Source organism: Equus caballus, chromosome 12 (genome assembly GCF_041296265.1).
Source record: "Equus caballus isolate H_3958 breed thoroughbred chromosome 12, TB-T2T, whole genome shotgun sequence".
Taxonomy (NCBI): Eukaryota; Metazoa; Chordata; class Mammalia; order Perissodactyla; family Equidae; genus Equus; species Equus caballus.
The window spans coordinates 16,125,479-16,146,585 of NC_091695.1; the positions used below are offsets into that span (position 1 = coordinate 16,125,479).

Below are 21,107 nucleotides of genomic sequence, written 5' to 3' on the forward strand. Positions count from 1 at the left end.
GAACTTAAGTGACTGAGGTTCAGAAAAATCAGTCACAGTGTGTGTCATGGTAGGGAGAGGGGATGAGATTCTGGGCTACAAATAGGAGGATTAAGTAAAAACTCGCAAACTGAGCCCCAATCGACCCTTCCCGGATCCCCTTTCTCTAGACTTGCTTCTGGAAAGCCAGCAACAGTGCTTAAAACAAAAAGAATCACAATCCAGTCTGGATTTGAGGCAGGGCAATCTTCTGTGGTAAAGTACTCCCCCAACCCCCCTAAAAATGGATCTAATATGTTCGAGCAAATAAAACATATTATTGATAAGACCATAACAGAGATGTTGGAGCACACAGAAAATTTTAAGAACAAGTATATAGAAAACAGAAAGGAAAAATAATGGCAATTGACAATTCCAGGAAAACAAAAGATTTCAAAGGGGTAGTCGTAGTAAATCAGTGTAATATTTAAAGTCACAGAAAACATCAACACTACTATTTTTAACTTGTAATATGAGTTATGTTGGGAGATGAAAGGAAAGGCAATTCTAGGTAGCTGAAATCAAAGAGCTAAATCCTCATTCTTCTCAGCAGGAAGGCATGTCATTTAGAAAAATGAGATAGGAGAAACAGCTAGAAGTGGCTGTAGTTGCCTTTAAGGAGTGTGAGATAGGGAGGTTTGAGGCTGATTACTGTTGTTTTTCACTGTAAGCCTTTTATTGCTATGGGATTTTGGTTTTCTGTTTGAACTATGTACTTACGTTCTTTGATGAAGATAAAAGAGATAAGAGCAAGAAATGCGAATAAACATGTTAAATGATATCCTGAGATTTTTTTGAAAACTTGCCACATCTTTTCAATCCCATCCAGCATTAGGGTGATAGAAGCAATTAAAGTCTTCAATTCCACCATAAATAATATATGGTCCTTTTTGGTTCATTCACTCACTCATTCAATAATTACTTAAAAGGCTCCTCCAATGTGTCAGACACTGTACTATATACTGGTATAGAACAATAACCTAGAAGATATGTTCTCTGCCCTCAGGATGCTTGTATTTTAGTCAACCTGTAGTTACATGATTTATGAGTAGGGTGACCATATCCTTCATTATCCAAGGATGAAAGAGGGCTTTATGACTAATTAATAGGCACTAGTGGATCTACAAGAGGAATAAACTGGACTGTACCAGACAAACTGAGAAGCATGAGCACCTTACTTCTGAGCATCTCAGAAGCATCCAAATAGGAAAGGTGCTAAGGATCATCATGAGACTCTACGGATTACACTCCAAACTAGAGAGAGAGGAGAATACATACCTCTAAATAACTACCTCATTCACGGATACCCTAGTGGAGAAAGTAGCCCCACTTAGTACTTTTTACATAAAAATTCATTTGAACAGGATTAAAACAGTCCTGACTAGATAAGGGGTCGATGCTCAATCTAAAGACAGTCAGGCTAATATTGCCAGCATCCAAAAGACTATTCAAGCTATTCTCGGTAAAATCTTCTCTTTGCTTCTTATAATCCCTTTCTGATACTCTACCACTTTTCTCCCAAATTATCGGTCCCAATAGCTAAAAGAACAAGTACAATAAAGCTCTACCTTTTGTAGCCTACTCCCACTACCTACTCCGAAGTTAGCAGTTTATAATCTCAGTAACCTTCTATAATTGGTAGATATACTTAGAAGGAAAAGAATCCCAGTTGCTTCCTACAAGTCCTGCCAACTAAGTAAATTCCATCCCTGAGAAATTTTGTAATTGAAACTTTATAGTACATTTACGTCACAGTTTGAACAAGCTCCAACTCACTTTGGAAAATATAATAAAACACTTCCAACACTAATACAGACTTCCTGCCCAACTTTTCTTCCATAAGTTGGAAGTTCCAATTATGATGATAAACTGTTATATCTCAGATTATGTCTATGGAATTAAGGAATAATGTCAGAAAATGAAAACACAAAAAGTTTTTATTACTAGAGATGAAAATAAAAAACTACTTAAAATAGAATAATTATAGTAAGGAAAAAAACAAAACCACGAAGTGATCTTCAGACAAATTTTTTCCCATCCACAATTTTCCAAAATTTGACGCTTAACATTTTTTTCCAAATCCCCAAGTCAATATCTTAATAATTCACTATAATTCAAATTTTTTAAGGTTAGAGGTTACTTCTCCTAGGTGTCTAAATCTCTCCAAAAGAAAAAATAAGTAATTCCAAAAACCTTATACTTGCCTATGTTAGGAGTGTGGTAAAGCCATGCTACCAGTTAAGTAGCCACTAATCTAAGATAAAACTTAAAAATTAGTAAAATTACTTCAAATTTTGAAAACAAGCGATTTTTCTAGTTCATTCTGCTCTCTACCAAAAAACACCAAAAATTTGAAATGTAAAGCAAAATCTAAGGTCAGCAAATAACACTTAAGATAGAAATAGATAGACAACTGATTCAAATTTGAATTAAGATATGAGAGGAGTTTAGCCTATGAAAATGATAAGTTATGATCCCCATACCTATTAATAGTAATTTAGTTATCATTTCAAACAGGCCTCTTACAATACGCTGTGGAAAAATAAAGAACTCCTCTTCTAACAAACAAATATTGATTATTTCCAAGTAATTTCTTTCTTCTTAAAGTTTTCTTAGAGAAGCGTCTAATCAATGAGCCTCACTTATTGGCCATAATAGTGCAGAGATAGCATCCACTTGTCCAAATAGAGGCAGCGAAGCATATTCATGAACACTCAGATCACAGCCTTCATAGTGAGCTTCATATTTTAAAATGATGTCTAAATTATAAAATTTAGATTGGACAGTGAAATGTAAAACCCCTTACTAATAGTGCAAGTAAAGTAAAGCAAGATAGCCTATCAGGAAGATCTAAGAGACTCTAAGATAGCAAAGAAAATGTTAGATATTGTTGGGATGTAAGTGAATAATTAATGTGTAATCAAGGCTAGGAACAAAGCTATTATTACAGATTTAGGTTAATCCAGGTATTCCTTAATATTTCAAGAGCTTGGAAAAGAAATATACATACATACTACATGCTAACTAGTGTTTACCACAGTGTATTGAAGAGTGAGGCATAAATCCAGAAAGCTAAAGGAATTCAAATTGCATGGTATCATGTGCCAGAAGCAAAAAAAGTGGGGGAAAAAGTTGAAATTTACTACACTGAAGTGGAAAAAATGGTAAAATTACAAATTAATATCCTACAGAACACAATTAACCTTATAGAAAATGAACTACATAACCAAGTTAGCTGCTTTAATATCACATGAAAATTTACACTGTCATACATACAGGTTTGGAAAGCTACAAATGAAGAGATATTTTTAATATAAAAAGAAGTGGCATAGACATCCAATGATTTTATTATTTATTTATTTATTTATTTATTTATTTATTTATTTATTTATTTATTTTGAGGAAGCCCTGAGCTAACTACTGCCAATCCTTCTCTTTTTGCTGAGGAAGGCTGACATCCATGCCCATCTTCTTCTACTTTATATGTGGGACGCCTACCACAGCATGGCTTTTGCCAAGTGGTGCCATGTCTGCACCCGGGATCCAAACCGGCGAAGCCTGGGCCGCCGAGAAGCAGAACATGCGCACTTAACCATTGTGCCACTGGGCCGGCCCCTACATCTAATGATTTAAAAAGTACTCATCAGGAACACTAATTAATAAGCTACAATTCTACTGTATTAGCAAAATAAACATAAATATTAATTTTCCTAAAGGGTTATTATTCATAGATTAAGGAGATTGTTAAGGTTTTGCAATCTAATAACATTATTAATGTCTAACTGAGAATGGTAAAGAATTATGACAATAGTCATCACATAAAAGAGTAAGAAAAAAAAGAAAAGAAAATTAGTTAAAATTGAGAAGAGGACAGATATCTATGCATACAAAGATTTTTCATTTTAGAATAAGGGGCTCAAAAAACATTCCATTAAGGGCTTCCCAAGTTAGAAGGAACATGTGTTATTCTTGAGTCATCAATATTTATTCTTTACATCATTTTCACCTATACATTGAGAATTATCTGCCAATCTATACCCTCCTCAAATGAAATGCTTCCTTGTATTAAAAATAGTATTTAAATGACTATAATTCTATGAATAACACTTTCCATGATATACAAATAAATCTAATCACAAAAGAAGCAGTTCTAATTTCACATCTTGGTTACATCCTTCCCTTAATTTGCAAGACATACAAAAATATTTTCTTTACATTCTGACAACAATTCTTAGCCGGGAAGGAGGAGAAATTAATTCAAAATAATTTCAAATAAAGCACAGATAGTACTCTATTGTTAAAACTCCATCCTGGGAGAAGGAACAGAGTGGGGTGGGGAATACTGCAATCCCCAAACTAGTTTATTAGATAGAAAGGCATATTAAAACTTAGCCTGCAGTTATGTTTCAAGTACACAACTTAAAAGAAACACAACCCCAAGCCAGTTTCTATTGCTATCGTGCCCACCAAATAAGATCTGCAAAAAGACGCTTACCTGAATAACAGCACTAAACCAGCAAGTATTACCCACATTCTTTAGTCCAACAGGAGCTTTGTCCTGCCTTTTTCTATCGTAAGGGTTTCGAGAATCCCTCCAAACCTCCGTAGGTGTCCTCTTCAAACAGGCTTTATTTTCTGCTATGCTGGCTTCAAGAACTCTTAAGCCATGGGGAGAAAATGATGAAAAAAAAAATAAAGTATTAATCTAGTGCCGTACCCGAGGAAATAGCATATCACAAACTAACTATTTTAATTACTTAAGCTCTGGGTAACGTATTTGAGGAAGTAATATTTAATGCCAACTTTACTCAAGTAGAGGTTAGCTTTCTTTAAGAATATAGCAGCGGCAATGCCAACAGATCAAGAGACATGCAGTTTTCCTCAGAAAAATGAAATTCCAAACACAAAAAGACAATGTTACAGAATATAGAAAGTATGTTAAATTATGTCAACCAATTACAAGTTTAGTACCAGGAATATAGCACCTAGACAAGTTTTCTGAGTAATCACTTTATTAAAGTATATATTTAAAATATAACATAATGACTAGTTTTTATAACAATTACTTTGAATCATCAAGAAAACATCAAGAACTGGACAAACTGCACTTTTACTCCTCTGACCATTAATTTCCCTGCCTATAAAAAATGTTAAATAACGTAAACTCTGGGATTCTTTTCAGTTCTAGATATCTATGACTCTATGACAGTTAAATAAAGGCAGAGAATACTTAGTGTTCACTTCTTCACCCAAAAGTTTGCCTAGCGAAAAATCTAGTGAAACAAATATCTACACATCAGAATAATGAAAGGTTAACCTCCTGAAAATAAACTCAGCCTACAGAATATCTTAAATGTATCTAAACGCAGCAAGAGTAATGCTACTTTGCCCAATGACGTTTTTCTTGCTCTTAAGCAAGTAATTACATGCTGGAAAACTGCCTGCTCAAGACATGTGTTACTTAGTGTTCTAAATAAGCCTTAAGTAATATTCAGGTGTCTTAACCCATTTTATGTTAATTACAAAAACCTCAGCAAGAATGAGTTTTTCCAATTTTTTGGCTTCCTGAGATAATCTCATTCATGCTACATCATCTTTATGCTCAAGATTTTGCCTGACTAGATCAATGTCAAAATCATAGAGCTATGTTTCTTAATGATGGGGAAAAAGTGAATTGTTGTATTAGCTCTCACTGCAGTATTTGCAACATGACATTAGACACAATGTAATAGGACTCCAAATCATCATTACTTAAAATAACTTATGTGAAAATAGAATAAAGTCTTTCTTTGGGACACAACAAAACCACATACTAAAAAAAAGTAAGTAACAACAACAGTTGTTAAAATGTAAAGGTCAAAGTAACCTTATATACTTAAAAATAAACAGGTTACACCTCTGTCACTTTTAAGTGTGATCCATCATTAGCAGCAGTATTCTCTGCCCCAAAACTGACTCTCACATGCACCCTCCACCCCTGGGCTTTTTCTCTTCAACTATTTACTACTAAAGTATACCAGAATTTCTTGGAAGGTATTTAGGTAGATAAATTGGGTCAGAAGAAAATCAGAATTTATCTAGAACATCCCACTGTGGCCAGAAAGCAAGTTTTCAAGAACCTAAGGGAAGATAAAAAGTCAGAGCCAACTTGAGAGGCTTCCTACTGTTCAACTGCACAGTTCAGGATAATACAAAACAAGAGCAATAATACAGTGGATTATGTACAAAGCAACTAGGTTATGCTCAAGAGAGAAAAGTTAACAGTATGCAAAAGGTATATGTAACACAAAGACTGCTGTATATAGAAAGGTATATTTAATTTCTTATTGACTTTCACAAACAGGAGTGTTTTCATTTGAAAGTTTTGTTCCTTTTGTAATGCACATGTACATTTAGAAGTTTAAATAAAGGAATCTTATTTGTATCTTGGCAATTCAAGATGAATGAACAAAAACAAGCAATGAGTTCTGGGGGAAGAAGCAACAATACCACAAACAGGAAAGAAGAATTAGTGCCAGAGGTCATATACAAGAGAGAGAAGAGGCATCCGGCAATTGACCAGCACCTGTGGGCATGTACAATCACCATTTAAAATGAGGATTCTACAACATACTGTAAAAGTATAAACTGGTCAAAAGTCTAGGAAAACTACACTCAATCCTGAATCTCCTGGTGGATAAACCTCTACCATTACATATTTTTAACCTACTATTATAATAAAATACCACTAAGAAATGAACCCTTAATAATGTCAACAGACCAGATCACATCCATCATAACGACCAGGCAATGGGTCACATAGACATTTGTTATGAAAAACATGAGAATACCTAATTTCTACAAAATACACCCAATCTGCAAAAATTAAAATGCATATATGAGTCACACGAAGTAATAACAAAAGGAAATTCAGCCTCAAGACCAGATTGACTTAAACTAGGTCTCATGTTGCCCACAAATGTCAACGACCCAACCCAAATCTACAATCCAGACTGCCCTGAGATAATGATATTCTTCTTATTCTAGATCTGGTTAAGATTACTAAAATCCAGGAAGGTTTTTTTTAATGTTTTGATGCAATCAATTCCCTCACCCTCCTTTTCTGCCCCTCTCCTACAAAGAAAATACACCTCTTGATTTGTATGTTTACACACAAATTTGTATGTTAAACATTACATTAATGGAATGAGCTAACTTACGTAAACTTTTTGGTTCCCTTGCCTAATCTCTCCCCACAGGACTGGGAGAATGTATGGCCTCAAATGTACTTTCTAGGACCAAGTAGCTTGCCTGCACTGTTTGTTATACTATTCCTCAAAGCAAGTGGGAAGGGAAAGAAAGTCAAGGATATAAATTGAAGATACCATCTCCCCAGCATTCCTATGTACCCTTTTTTACAGAGGTAAAATTAGGTACAAACTGTAATAACTGTTTGATTAGGACTCAAGAGATACATGCTCATTGCTGCTCAAAGTTACCTAAGATACAAAAATAAAAGAATATCCATTTCCTAAATTATATTTTGTGTGTATATGTGTACATATATATAATTATTCATATAACTCAATTCTGTCATATGGTAAATATCATTCATTATCACAAAAGAATAGGTGTTAAAGAAATAGGTTTATTATAAATTCCTTAGCCACACCATATGGTGAAATTATGGTACTAAAAGACGGTGGATGAAAGAATGCCATGACTTTGTGATCTCCTTGATTTAGAGCTTACAACTCATTCAGTTTTGTATCACCGGGGACTTACAACATGCTTCAGTGGGTTTCCTCCTACCGCCTCCTCCAGGATCATGAAGGACTTTACAAACACATCTATTACACTGCACCAAAAATATTTATTAATTACTCAGTCTCTCCCATTAGCATGTGGAGGGTAGAAACACAGATCTGTTTCTTCGCTAGAGCTTACATGATAAATATAGGGGCTAAACGAGTGTTTAAAGTAAATGGATGATTAAGATGTTAGATGATGCTATACCTCTCTTATTTTTTAGCTAAAGCCCATCTCCAGCTAAATATTACTCTATTCCCAAGCCCTTGACCCCTTCTATAGTCCAGTACTGGTTTAATGAACATAAACTTTCTATAATGCCAATTTCTACATAAGGGTCCCTTCCCTGGACTCACCAGACTAAAGCCAGTGATACCAGCCAGGCTTTAAACTAGTAAAGAGTATGCGATAACTATATTCTAGGCATTAAAGCTGCCAGGAGAGAGAAAGAAAAAAAAGGAAAAACAAAAAACAATGCAAATCTCAGAGAGCTCAGAAACAGCTTATAACAAAATGCCCAGAGAGGCAACCCCAAAAGCCACAATCAAAAACCAAACCCCCTACACATCACCTGCTTTCTTATCTTCCCAACACTGGTCATGACCATGGCATTCAGCAATAGAAAAAGACGACAAAATGTTTTGTGTCTCTTTTTCTCCCATATTGAATGTTCAGAGAACGTAGGGTAAATGTTCACCTTCCCAGTGAAATTTTATTGCAGTGATTGGGGGCGGGAGGGTTTGCTTGTTTTACTTTGTTTTCTACTGTTATTTAAACCGAATTATAGCAGTAATCTTGAAAACATTCCACTTTAGATTATCTAAGTCCATTTTGGGGAAGCAGCATACTCACTGGAAAACAAGCATTATCATTTAAGCTGTATAGATCATCCAAAAAGAAAAGAAAAAAGCAGGAAGTGAGGGAGAGAAGGAGAGAAAGAGAGTGGAGGGAATCATCTTGTTGACTGCCTTCAAAAAAACCTATTGCGGGACCTGGCCTGGGGCTGAGTGGTTAAGTTCCCGCGCTCCACTTTAGCAGCCCAGGGTTTCGCCAGTTCGGATCCTGGGCAAGGACACGGCACCACTCATCAGGCCATGCTGAGACGGTGTCCCACGTGCCACAACTAGAATATACAACCATGCACTAGAGGTTTTGGGGGAAGGAAAAAAAGACTGGCAACAGATGTTGGCACAGGTGCCAGTCTTAAAAGAAAAAAAAAAAACCTATTGGTATTTTGATTAGATCACACTAAACTGTAAGTCAATTTAAGGAGAACTGATCAGTTTTACAACGTTCGGTCCTCCAATTTGTGAAATAGACTATATTTCCAATCATTACATATTCATTAATGTGTCTCAATGATATTTAACAATTTTCTTGGAGTATTTGCACATTTCTTATTAGATTTATTCCTGGTCTTGAATAGTTTTATGTGTTTTAAATGGTAGCTTTTAAAATTTCACTTTCTCATTCTTTCTTATGCATAGAAATATAATTTTTTTATATTGATTATTAATCAACATAGCTAAATGTTCTTTTTTTCTTGGTAGGAGTACTTTAGGGATAATTTACATATAATAAGATATAGAAATCTTAAATGGACAGTTCAGTGAAATTTTTCTAGGTATGTATACACCCATGTGACCACCACAGACGAAAATATAGAAAATTTCCATTATTCCAGCAAAGCCTCTCATGCCCTTTTTCAGCCAACAGTGCCGTCTTCTCCATCCCTCAATAATCACCATCCTGACTTCTATCACCATAAATTAGTTCTGCCTGTCCTTAAACATCACGTAAACGGAATCACACAGCAGTTACTCTTTTATGTCAAGTTTCTTTCACTCAGCATTTTGCTTTGAGGATTCCTCCACATTTTTGCCAGTACCAGGAAAATGTTTTCCATTATATTGCTTACTATTCCATTGTGTGAATATACCACCCATTGTTTACTATTCTGTTCTTATATTTGGTCGCTCAGGTTTTAGTTATTATCAATAAAGCTACTCTACACTCCTTTCTCAAGGGTCCACACCTAGGAGTGGAAATGCTAAGTCCTAGCACAGTATGTGTTGAAATTCATTAGAAATTCCCAGTTTCCCAAAGTGGTTATGCCATTATTCATTCCTACCAACAGTCTATGACAGTTCCAGTTGCTCTACATGCTCAACACTTGGTATTGTCAGTCTTTTTAATTTTAGCCATTGTGATGGATATACAGCGGTGCCTGTTCTCTAATGAGATGACTTTCGAGCCTGCACTACCCAGATCACCACCATTGCTTCAATCTATCATCACATCCACCACAGCAACATGTCCACAATCATATACTAAGTACCATTTAAGGGACTCTCTGTTTCTAACATAGAAGCTACCACTGCATGTCAGACATGTGACTCCTGCCAAAAGTTGACCTGTTTCTCTCATGGTGAAGGAGGCCACATTGCATGGGGTGTGGCTGCCCACTCCTGGCAGACTGACTATATCAAACCTTTGAACAGCCCCCTCCTGCCCCAATCCTTCTTAGGACTATCAGTGGTACTTCAGTGTTGTTGACACTTTTTCAAGTGACACTCGTGCTGTTCCAGTCTGATCAGGCAACTCTGGCCCTTAGAACTAATATGCTTCATATTTTCAACCATTCCAGACCACTTGTAATCTGACACTGGTGTACCTCTTACCATAAAAAACACTCAAAAAGGAATGATAGTCAAAGCAGTCAATGGACCTCCTATGCTCCCTATCATCCAGACAACTGGTATTGTTGAGCATTAGAATTCTCCTCATAAATCAACTTTAAAAAGGCTGTAATTGCCTCCCTCACTTACTCCTGTTCCACACATATTCTTAGGGCAGCTCCCCCTCACAGCTGCTTCCCAGGTAATGATCAGAATGAAAATGAGAGGAGCTTTGGAGACCAACTTAAAAATTCAGAATTCTACCCTAACCATTCCTGGATATGATACTCTTTTCTTTCTCCAAAGGGCAACTCTAGGCTGTCCTGGTTGGTAAACCCTCCAGGAGGCTCCCAGACTTAACTCCAGTTCAGATACCTGGATTTCTGTGTTGAACTGAATGGTCTTAGAATGCAAAGATAACCATTATTTGGTTGAGTACACCGCTCACCTAGTTCCCCTACAGTGGCAAAGTGGGAGGCACAACGAGTCCGTGTTAATTTTATAAAAATGTCTTTGTTCCTCTTGTACCTGCCCTTTTGGAGGAAAAGTCAGGTACAAGTAGGAAATTACTGGGAAAAAAGGTAAAATTACTGGGACACACAGATTTTGTGGCAGTGGAGGCAATAAAAGCACCCCACGTCTAGGGGTGTAGGAAACATGGAAACAGGAGGGATAGTAATAATCTTTGTCTTTCAGAACTGCCCTTGAAACCTTAATCACAAAGAAAAGTGCCTTGGTGAGACTACCCCACACAGTTTCAGAGTATAAAATTCTGGCACTTATTTTCTTTCCATTCATTTTTGAAAATCATTTTCTTATTTTCATGTGTCTTATTGCTGCGTCAATTTGTTTCATTTGTCACTAACTTTAGGATAATTCCACCTTTCTTCTCTGAAAACTTTTAAGAATTTCTTAGTCTTTTCCTTTTTTTCTTCTTTTCTGCTGTGGAAGATTCACCCTGGGCTAAAGTCTGTCGCCAATCTTCTTCTTTTTGTATGTAAGCCTCCACCACAGCATGGCCACTGACAGAGGAGTGATGTAGGTTCACAGCTGGGAATTGAACTCAGGCCGCCACAGAGGAGCACACCAAAATTAACCCCTAGGCCACCAGGGCTGGCCCAAGATTTTCTCAGTCTTAAGTGCTCTGGACTAACACTATAATGAATCTGCGTAACGGTTTCTTTTAATTTTCCTGACTGCCATTTGTTGGGCCTCATGAAATTACAGGTTATCTTTTCACTTCTGAAAAATTCTCAGTGATTCTCTCTTTAAATTTTGACTAACCCACTCTCTCCTCTCCTCGTGTGTAACACCAATTAATGTGTGTTAGACCTACTCACTTTCTTCTCCATATTTTCCATCTTTTTAGCTGTCTTAGAAGTTGGATAATTTTTCCTCATATATCTTCCAGTCTCCTAATATGTCCTTTAACTACATCCAATCTGCTATTAAACCTAGGTCCTGTACATTTTGTTTTACTACAGTAATTCTGGTTTTCATTTTCAGAATATATTTTCAGTTCTTTTCCAAATTTGTCAGGTCATATTTTCAAGCATTTCTTGTCTCCTTTAAAAGCTAAAGTACAGTTCTATCGATCACCATATCTAAACACATGAGCGCATTTTTGCTGCCTATTATTTTTGCTGATTCTCACAGTGACTTTTTTCCAATTATGCTTGGTAATTTTGACTAGTGGAACTTGCAGAACTTCTAAAGTTACTGAAGGGGATTCTTTGAGGCCAAGGATAAAGACAACTTCCTAGAGAGAGAACGCATTTTTGATTCTGCCAGGACCTATGGACAACACAAATCCAACACCATTTAAAACTAAATTCCCAAGTCGGTATTTATTGGACCATTGAAGTGACACAAATTAGCCGCGAAACATGGTACAACTTCTCAGGGGCAAGTCTCATCACCTCCAACAGCACCCTTCAGAGCCAAGGTAACCATCTTTGTAGTGCTCTAGGAGTTCTGAAAGAGGGGGATACTTCTGATTTACCCTTATTGTGAATATGTCACCCTTTGACAAACAACTTAATAAGGGGCAAGATCTCCTATTAAAGTTCCTTACCATACACAATGTTCTTTGACTTATTTCTTCCACGTTCAACAACGATATCATAACTGAAGTTTATACACATAAGCCAATTTATATACAAGCAAATATTATCATGTCTAAAACTGACTTTCAGTGTGCTGAACTTACTTCTTTGGGTTCCTGCTTTCACCCTGATTTCAGTAAAATTTTACAATATTTTATATCCAACAGAAACAACACAAAATTCTGGTTGTTTCCACTAGAAAATGTGTCTTAGTCTACTATATTTCTTGAAATAGTTGGAGATGTGTTTTTTGTAACGGTTTTAACTAGAACCTAGCCCTACCTTCTATCCAGCTAGTTCAAAGTCATTTCACGAGGCAAGCCATTTTCACAAGAAATATGCCAGAGACACAAACCAGTCCCAATGTAGCTCATTAGTAAATTTCAACTAACCATACTCTACTTGTTCTCTATCTAAGCAATGACAACCAAGAGAGAACTATAATATAATACATCCAATGCAGACATTAAGGAGTAATTATATTAAGAATTACACTTCCAAGATGTTCAACTTAAAAAATTTTACCATGAAATTTATGAATGCCTAAACACAGGATTGTAAGATATAAAAAGATAGGCTTTATCTCATCTAATTATACATAATAATGTAGTATTCCAATTGTGTGAATTCATATGAAAGTATATCTATTGAAATATAACCACAGTCAGATGATTCTAGGATTTTATTTTGGCAAGATTTTGTCATATGAACTTGGGTAACGAACAAGTAGTTAAATTTACTTTTAAGCATGATATATAATTTGCATCATTTTCCCTTTCGAATTTAGACTTCCAAGCCTTAATAAAACCCATAGAAACAAACACATCTTTGCTAAATGTTTAGCTAGAATCCTGACATTTCCTTTTTACTGATACAATGTGATTTACATATGTGCTTATTAACTGCCTATTTTGCATTTGACACTGTTAACTGTAAATTATAAAACTTACACATAACAAAAAAATAACATTTAGCAACAGTAAATTAATATGACTTTTTACTTCCACAGAGTATAATTTTATGTAAAATTTTACAGCATATTACACTATGCCAAATCTCTGTAATGTTATCTACAATAAAAGTATTTATAAAATAAATACTATTTTAAAAGTACATTAAAATGTAAAAGACCAAGAATAAAAAAGAGCATTATCTTATTTTCTTTTCCATTTGGACAAAAATAAGTATCTAAAACAATATATAACATATACATTGAACTTAGTAACAGATTAGGAATAGTTTTAATCCCTTAGCTTTTAAGTTATTTCTACTGTTTATTATCTAATTAATTAGTACATGTTCTTTTAATTAGAAAACACATAATAGAAAACTACTGATACCATTTGGTATATAAGCTTCCAGAGTTTTTCAAATTTATATACTACTATAAATTCATAAAAAGTACACTCTTTAAAATAATATTTGTAACAGTATATATTCTGTTTTACCTCTTTTTTACATAATAGATCATTCCCCTTAAATATGAAATCCAACTCATGTATTTCATGATTCAAATATTTCTCAACAAAGCTGAAGTACTGTCAAGTTTTATAATATTCAAGATAATTATTTCATTCCAATTTATTTCTTTAAGACAAAACCTAATTTTATAATTTCTCCAAATCCTTTACAAAATAAGCCTAACTAAAATGTCTAAAGATAGTTTATGTATTTTTGGCTTTCATTTAAAATTACTGGTGTTAAATACTATTAACTGCAATGAAAGAGAATAATGACTTTTAATTGTCTTTCCATCTTAAAATAATGTCTTAAAAAGTACTTTCCGAAGTATCATTTAAAAACATTAAAAAGTATTACTAATAAAACTTATGTGCCTTTGCTAAACATAGCATTTTGAGACAACTCCTACGATACAGTAATCTCAGATTACTTAGAAAGAAATATACTATTGATACTGTGCCAAGGGAAATTATGTGAGGAAGCTGGCACATTCTGCTACCAAACAACTCTGCTACAGAGAAAAGAACACTGGAGTCGTAAGACCCATCTTAGCTGCGTACCTTTGGAAAATCATTTAACCTCTTAAAAGATATATTTCTTCTTCAGTAACACAGAGTTATCACTGCTGGCAAAGAGTTGTTTAGAAGATTACACAGTCATGCGTCACTTAACGACAGGGATACATTCTGAAAAATGCATCATTAGGTGATTTCGCCATCGTGTGAGCATCCTAGACAGTACTTACACAAACCTAGATGCTATAGCCTCCCACACACCTAGGGTATATGGTACTAATCTGATGGGACCACCATCATATATGCGGTCCATCATTGACCACAATTTCATTATGCAGCACATGACTGCAGCTAGTTATAATTTAAAGTTTGTTTTAGTCAACATTCTTTTGTGATAAAATCAAATTTATTTATTTGATCCTTCAGTAGATCAAATTGCTTTAAACTAAAGAGTTTTCCTTATTAAATCAAAAGATGCATTTTATCACATCTCTTAGAATCTTGCCTAATTCTTTAAAAAAAAAAAAAACCCTATAAACATACTACCATATTATAGATCAGAGGTTGGTAAACTGCAGCCCATGGACCAAATCCAGCTGGCAGCCTATTTTTGTAAATCAGGATTTACTGGACCACAGCCACACTCATTAAATAACGTATTATCTATAACTGCTTTTCTACTACAACACCAGACTGAGTAACTGCAACAGAAACCATATCGTCAACAAAGCCTAAAATATTTGCCATTGGCCTTTTACAGGAAAATGTCTGCAGACGCCTTCTATAAAAGACTATAAATTGAATTGGACGATGTACCCAAAAGGGATTAGGAGGAAAAAAAAATCAGAGAAACATTGAAACATACACCTAAATTTAGTGCCCATAATGCCACTCCAAAGTCCTAAAAATCTAAGCTTCAAACGCAATTGGAACTAGAAAATGAAAATTTTGGTTACATAAAATATAAAAAAAATACTGAAATATATTCATAATTTATTTAGAATAACAAAGTATATTTTGTGCCTCTTGAAATTAATTAAAGCCAATTATTATTTCTATTATAAATAGAACTTATATCCACTTTATATAAATTAGGTTTTCACCTGCTAACGGCTTGCTCCTCATCAGTCATTCCAGTCTCCCTGAACGCCCTGTTTGATTCCGCCAAACTCAAGGCAATTGCTCTCTGAAGATCATCTTCATCATCTCCAGTGAGATCAATCACATCTGAAAAGCAAAACTAACTGTCTCAAAATGGAAAGTCAAACAGAATGAAAGGTAATTCTTATCATGGAGATTTTGCACCCACTATACCCTTTCAAACCAAAGTCAGCACCAACACAATTCTCTATAAGATCCTTTCTGAAGAGAATACGAACATTTGAAATGGAACATACTTCGAAACACTGTTCCTCTCTGTGAAATATAGCTGAAAGCAGTAAGGGCATAAATATTTTTCATTACAGAGGAAACAATATTTACTATGAAGTCCCTGATTAAAAGTATATAATAAGCAGAAAGACTGCTAAAAAACTCCTTTACCAAAACAATTTGAAATTAACGTAATTAAACATTTGCATTTCCGCTTTTGGAAGTTAATCCAAATGTGCACACGTCACAGTTCCTCCACACGACCCCCTAGACGCTGTCTGTCAAAGTACAACAACTAACAACTGAGCTCCCAAAAATCATGTTCCAGAAACTAACTGACCGCAGATACATATACGTTCATATCCACATTGTTTTAAAGTCTGGAAGAACGTGCCAAATTGTTAACAGTGGCTAAGTTTGATGAAGAGGGTTATGGAGGAGGAAGTGTAAGGATCCCTCACTTTCTATTTCAAACACTTCTCTACCATCTGAATCATTTAATAATCATTCAGCTTACTAAATAATTTTAATTTAAAAAAAGTTTGCATTTCACAAAAAGAAATACACTAAGCAAAGAAAATAGTTTTGATGCTATAAGTATTCTTTATCCAAAGAATAAAGGCTACAACTATTACCACCTACAGAAAAAACACTTTTTAACCAATTTCCCAGTAGATATTCATCAATTTCCTTAACCCAAAAGATGCCAATAATACTCACATTATTGTTTAAACAATGGTAAGAACCATAATATGTTGCCAAGTAGGGGATTATAAAACAATATGATGAGAAAGAAAAAACCATATCTGTTATTACCTTATCTTTGTGTGGTTGGGATTTTGCTTCTGGGTATTTTGGAAAAGTTTTGTATTCCTTTTGTTTATTTGTATTTGAGACATGTTAAAAACTAATTTTTTTTCATTGTAATCCTAGAATTTTATAAAAGGGAGACAAACAAAAAGGAGTAGGTGATGGGAGATAAGATGCTTGCATTTTACCATCTAGCTATAGGGTTACATACAGAGGCTAGAAAAGAATATTCCACACTTAATAAGAAATAAATAATATATATTGGCCTATTTCTATTGTTATCCACACTTTTTCTCCAAAGGGTAGCTTACAAGGATATTAAAAATATTAGAAATAATAGTTGGCCATGGAAGATTTTTTTTTTAATGTTCTTAGAAAGTATAATAAAACCTCACAAAAATGTAGTAAGTAGGGTCCAAAAAAATTCAGTCAAGTAAAATGTAGAACACATAGCAAGGTAACTGAAATGGTGGAGCATGCCTAGATCTATCAGCAGGCCAAAGGCTTTCTGAATCCGGCTTACAAGACCTAAGTACAGGTCGACCACGGCTGAACATGGGTGTCACCGGGGTATAACTATCCAATCCAACTTAAATATTGATGAAGCAGAAGTCAGGACTAGAGAGGGATGAAATGGCCTTATGAAAATGAGAACCACCTTGGGCATTAAATAATGACTAGAATAGAGGTGAGTAAAGAGAGAATAACGGAAGTAAGGGAAACAATTTGAAAATCACCAAGCAGCAGAAAAACAGGTTTTGGGGATATGATCAATTAGCCCTCAGACTCCATTCTCTCATCCTCCAAGTATGCTTTATTCAACGATAGAAGCTGGAAAGATTAAAAGATACAAACAAATCTATTTTCCCAATTCACGTGCAGTTAAGGTTCTGGATAAAATTTAGGTTCCACCAACTGGATGCACTAACATGAGCTTTGGAAGGCAGAGTGAGGGGGAAGCCCTACTCCTGCTGCTTTTGGCTGTTCTCTCCAGCATGACTGACGAGATGTGGGTTGTTCCACAGTGGCATTCCAGTGTCCAATTTCCAGCTTCAGGGATGTCAAGAGATAAGAGTAGAAGCGGCAACTAGACTCTGCATTCCAATGTCCGGGCAGAGCTCAGCGGCAGTTACTTAATCTTGGATGCTTATTCTTCTCTGGGCTGCAGCTACAGAAGCATGTTCTTGAACCCAGGAGTCCCAGAGGCAGCCTCCTGATTCACTCACTCACTACCCTCCTGATTGTGGCAGAGGGAGAGCTTCCCTGGCTGGCGAGCCCCACAAGAATCCAGGAGTCATTTCTGAAAGCTGAGCTAGAGATCCTCTCTCCAGTGCTTCCAGTGATTTCTTTAAGAACCTAATCCTCTGGATTAAATTTCTTCTATGAAACTATCTAGAGTGTTTACTGTTTCATGACTGACAAGTAAACCAAACCAGCTAAGGCAGAAACTCACTCAGAAATAGCAACAACTTAAACTTAGAGCTTTTTCATAATTTATCAATTGTAACTCAAGCAACACAAAAGCAAAACACAAGGCAAGATATTTTTAACTCTATCTGATACAAGAGACAGATAACTGACATTGTGAGAAATGAAGTATATCATCAGAAGAATAAAAAATGGCGGCGAGACTTCAAATTTAAGTCTTCTATTAAATCCAGTGGCTTTCCTCCATAGTAGCAGTTCTCCAAGTGGAGTCCATGGATCCTCAGGGATCCCCTATGGCCCTATGAGGGAAAGGAGGTCCTTAAGTAAAATATATTCTCATAATAATACTAAGGTGTCATCTGCCTTTTCTACCGTGGTCATATTGGCACTGATGATACGAAACAACAATGCATTAAACTGCTGCATCTTAGCACACAAATCAAGGCAGTGGCACCAAGTTGTGTGAGCAATTCATTGTTATTACTCACAAATAGGCACACTCGTTACTCAAAACAGAAAAAGCCAGTTTCTCTTAAGTCCTTGATAAAAAGGGAAAAATCAATTTTATTAAATCTCAAATACTGATTTAAATTTTCTTTTAATTCTACATGACAAATAAGAAGTATGCACAGTACTTCTGCTGTATGTCCAAAGCACACTGTTGCTAAAGAAAAAACACAAGTGCAACGCTTGAGTTGCAAACTGAACTGATTTTTTTTCATGGAACACTATTTTTACTTGAAAGAACAACTGACAAACCACAAGCTATGATTATGCAGACTTGAGTATTTGACAGATGTTTTCTCGAAAATAAAGTGAACCTGTCACATGAGGGAGAATGAATGACAGCATTTGTTGACAATGACTAACACAGAATTTTCAAGCAAAAATCAGAATTTTGGAAAACTTGTTTCTACCATTATGAGCTTGATATTTCCCCAATACTTAAAGGATTTCTGGTGAAATCAGGTGATATTGACAATTTTAATTTGTTTTATGATGCAGACGTTCTTCCAAGATTTGGAAGGAAATCTTTTCCAAATTACCAATGCACAGTATTACAAAATCATGCATAGGTAAACAATCCATTCAAAGAGCAAGGTAAGCCATAAAGACGCTTCTAGCATCTTCGGTCTTTGACCCTGGATCCTGACACAGAGCTTCTAAATCACTTGGAACTTCCTGGGTGATAGGAGCATCTTTTGTTCTAATGAGACGACTCTTGGTGGCCTCCTGTATAGCTTCAGGGTGGGCACTGATCACCAGAAAAACCAAACCATGATTAGAAGCTTGGAACTTTGAGCCTCATCTCCCATCCTCTGGGAAGGAGAGAGAGGCTGGAAATTAAATTAATAATCAATCAAGCCCACCTGATGAAGTCTCCATAGAAATCCCTGAAGTACAGGGCTCCGAGAGCTCCTGGGTTAGTGACATATCCACATGGTGGGAGGGTGGCGTACCCCAAATCCATGAGACCGAGGCTCCTGCACTCAGGACCCTTCCAGACCTTGCCCTATGCATCTCTTCATCTGGCTATCCATCTGTATCCGTTATCACATTATTTACTATATAATAAACGGGTAAATGTGTTTCCCTGAGCTCTGTGAGCGACTGTAACAAATTATCAAACTTGAGGAGGGGGTCATGGGAACCCTCAATCTGTAGCCCAGTCAGAGAGAAGTGTGAGTAACCTGGGAACCCATTACTTGTAACTGGCATCTTAGGTGGAGGCAGTTGTGTGCAACTGAGCCCTTAACCTGTGGGATCCGATACCAACTCCAGGTAGTGTCAGAATTGAACTGAACTGCAGGACACTCAGCTGGTATCAGAAAATTGGTCGGGTGTGGGGTAAAAACTCACATATCTGGTGTCAGAAGTATTGAGTGAGGGCAGAGTAAGAAACAAGCAATAGTAGCCTTTGATGCTAGAAAGTTTGGTTGGAGAGAAGTTATTGGTCCTTAACTGAAAAGCTGAGACTTTTTCCTTTAAGCAGTGGAGAAAGTTTATTTATTATTTGTAGCTTCACTATAATCATCATAATTTTTTCCAGGATGTTCCCATTACTCCATAAATCCTCTTCTTTCCAGAAGATATTTTAGAACAATACAGCAATCGTGAAAGACTATTATAACTTACTCGCATACTAAATACAGATATGATTTTAAAACCAGATATTAAGAAAATAAAATGTTATTTCACTAGAATGGTAAAACCTGAATTTCTTCTTTTTCTGGAGTTAGGGGAATGACTTCCAAAAACACGTAATGAACTATCAATTTCACAATGAAAACTAGCCCTCTGTGATTTTCTTATACGCTCACACTCAAAAAGGAACATAGAATAAACTTGGCGTAAACAATTTCTAATTGGCCAAACTAAATAAAAGTTTAGCCTATGTAAAAATCCCATCCAAATACCAAAGTATTATAAATATTTTTATATCTGTACCAAGCGAGGACCTTGGCAAAACACTCAAACTTTGTTTTAACCAACCCTCCCTCTAGTATTAGTGTGAACACAACTCAAGGGCACAAGCATGTTAGTGTTAGTTGGATACCAGTGTAGAAAATCACACATTACAAAAGCCTATGAACAGGAATCTTCAACATGTTCAAGACTGCTCAAATTAAAACATTTTTTCTGTAAGGTCACAAGTATATATACCAAAACATAACACTCAACCTAAAAAAATCTTGTACATTCCAAAGAGTTAGCATTTGAGTAAAACTTAAATACCAACTACCAAACATTTTTCTGCTAAATCCGAAATACAGGCAATCATCAACTGGTCAATGAAGCAGACTTTAACTGTATGCATTGTTTACAACTCATAACTCATTTTCCCATGAAGACAGTGTATGAAATGACAAAAGCCTTCCAAGTTAGTTCAAAAGAAATCCACTTAGCCCATAATCTAATTGAACTACAATATA

At 35.6% G+C, this 21,107-nt stretch overlaps 1 protein-coding gene across 1 annotated transcript in view; it reads right to left on the minus strand.

Moving 5' to 3' along the window:
• The window catches only part of LOC111775911 (ubiquitin carboxyl-terminal hydrolase 25), a 61,409-nt gene that overhangs the window by 14,480 nt on the left and 25,822 nt on the right, over window positions 1-21,107 (minus strand). Inside the window, exons 5-6 of the mRNA XM_070230541.1 lie at window positions 15,669-15,792; window positions 4,514-4,676 (exon numbers count right to left, since the gene is read on the minus strand). Of these exons, the coding sequence (XP_070086642.1) occupies window positions 4,514-4,676; window positions 15,669-15,792 (287 nt within the window). The remainder of the gene's footprint in view (window positions 1-4,513; window positions 4,677-15,668; window positions 15,793-21,107) is intronic.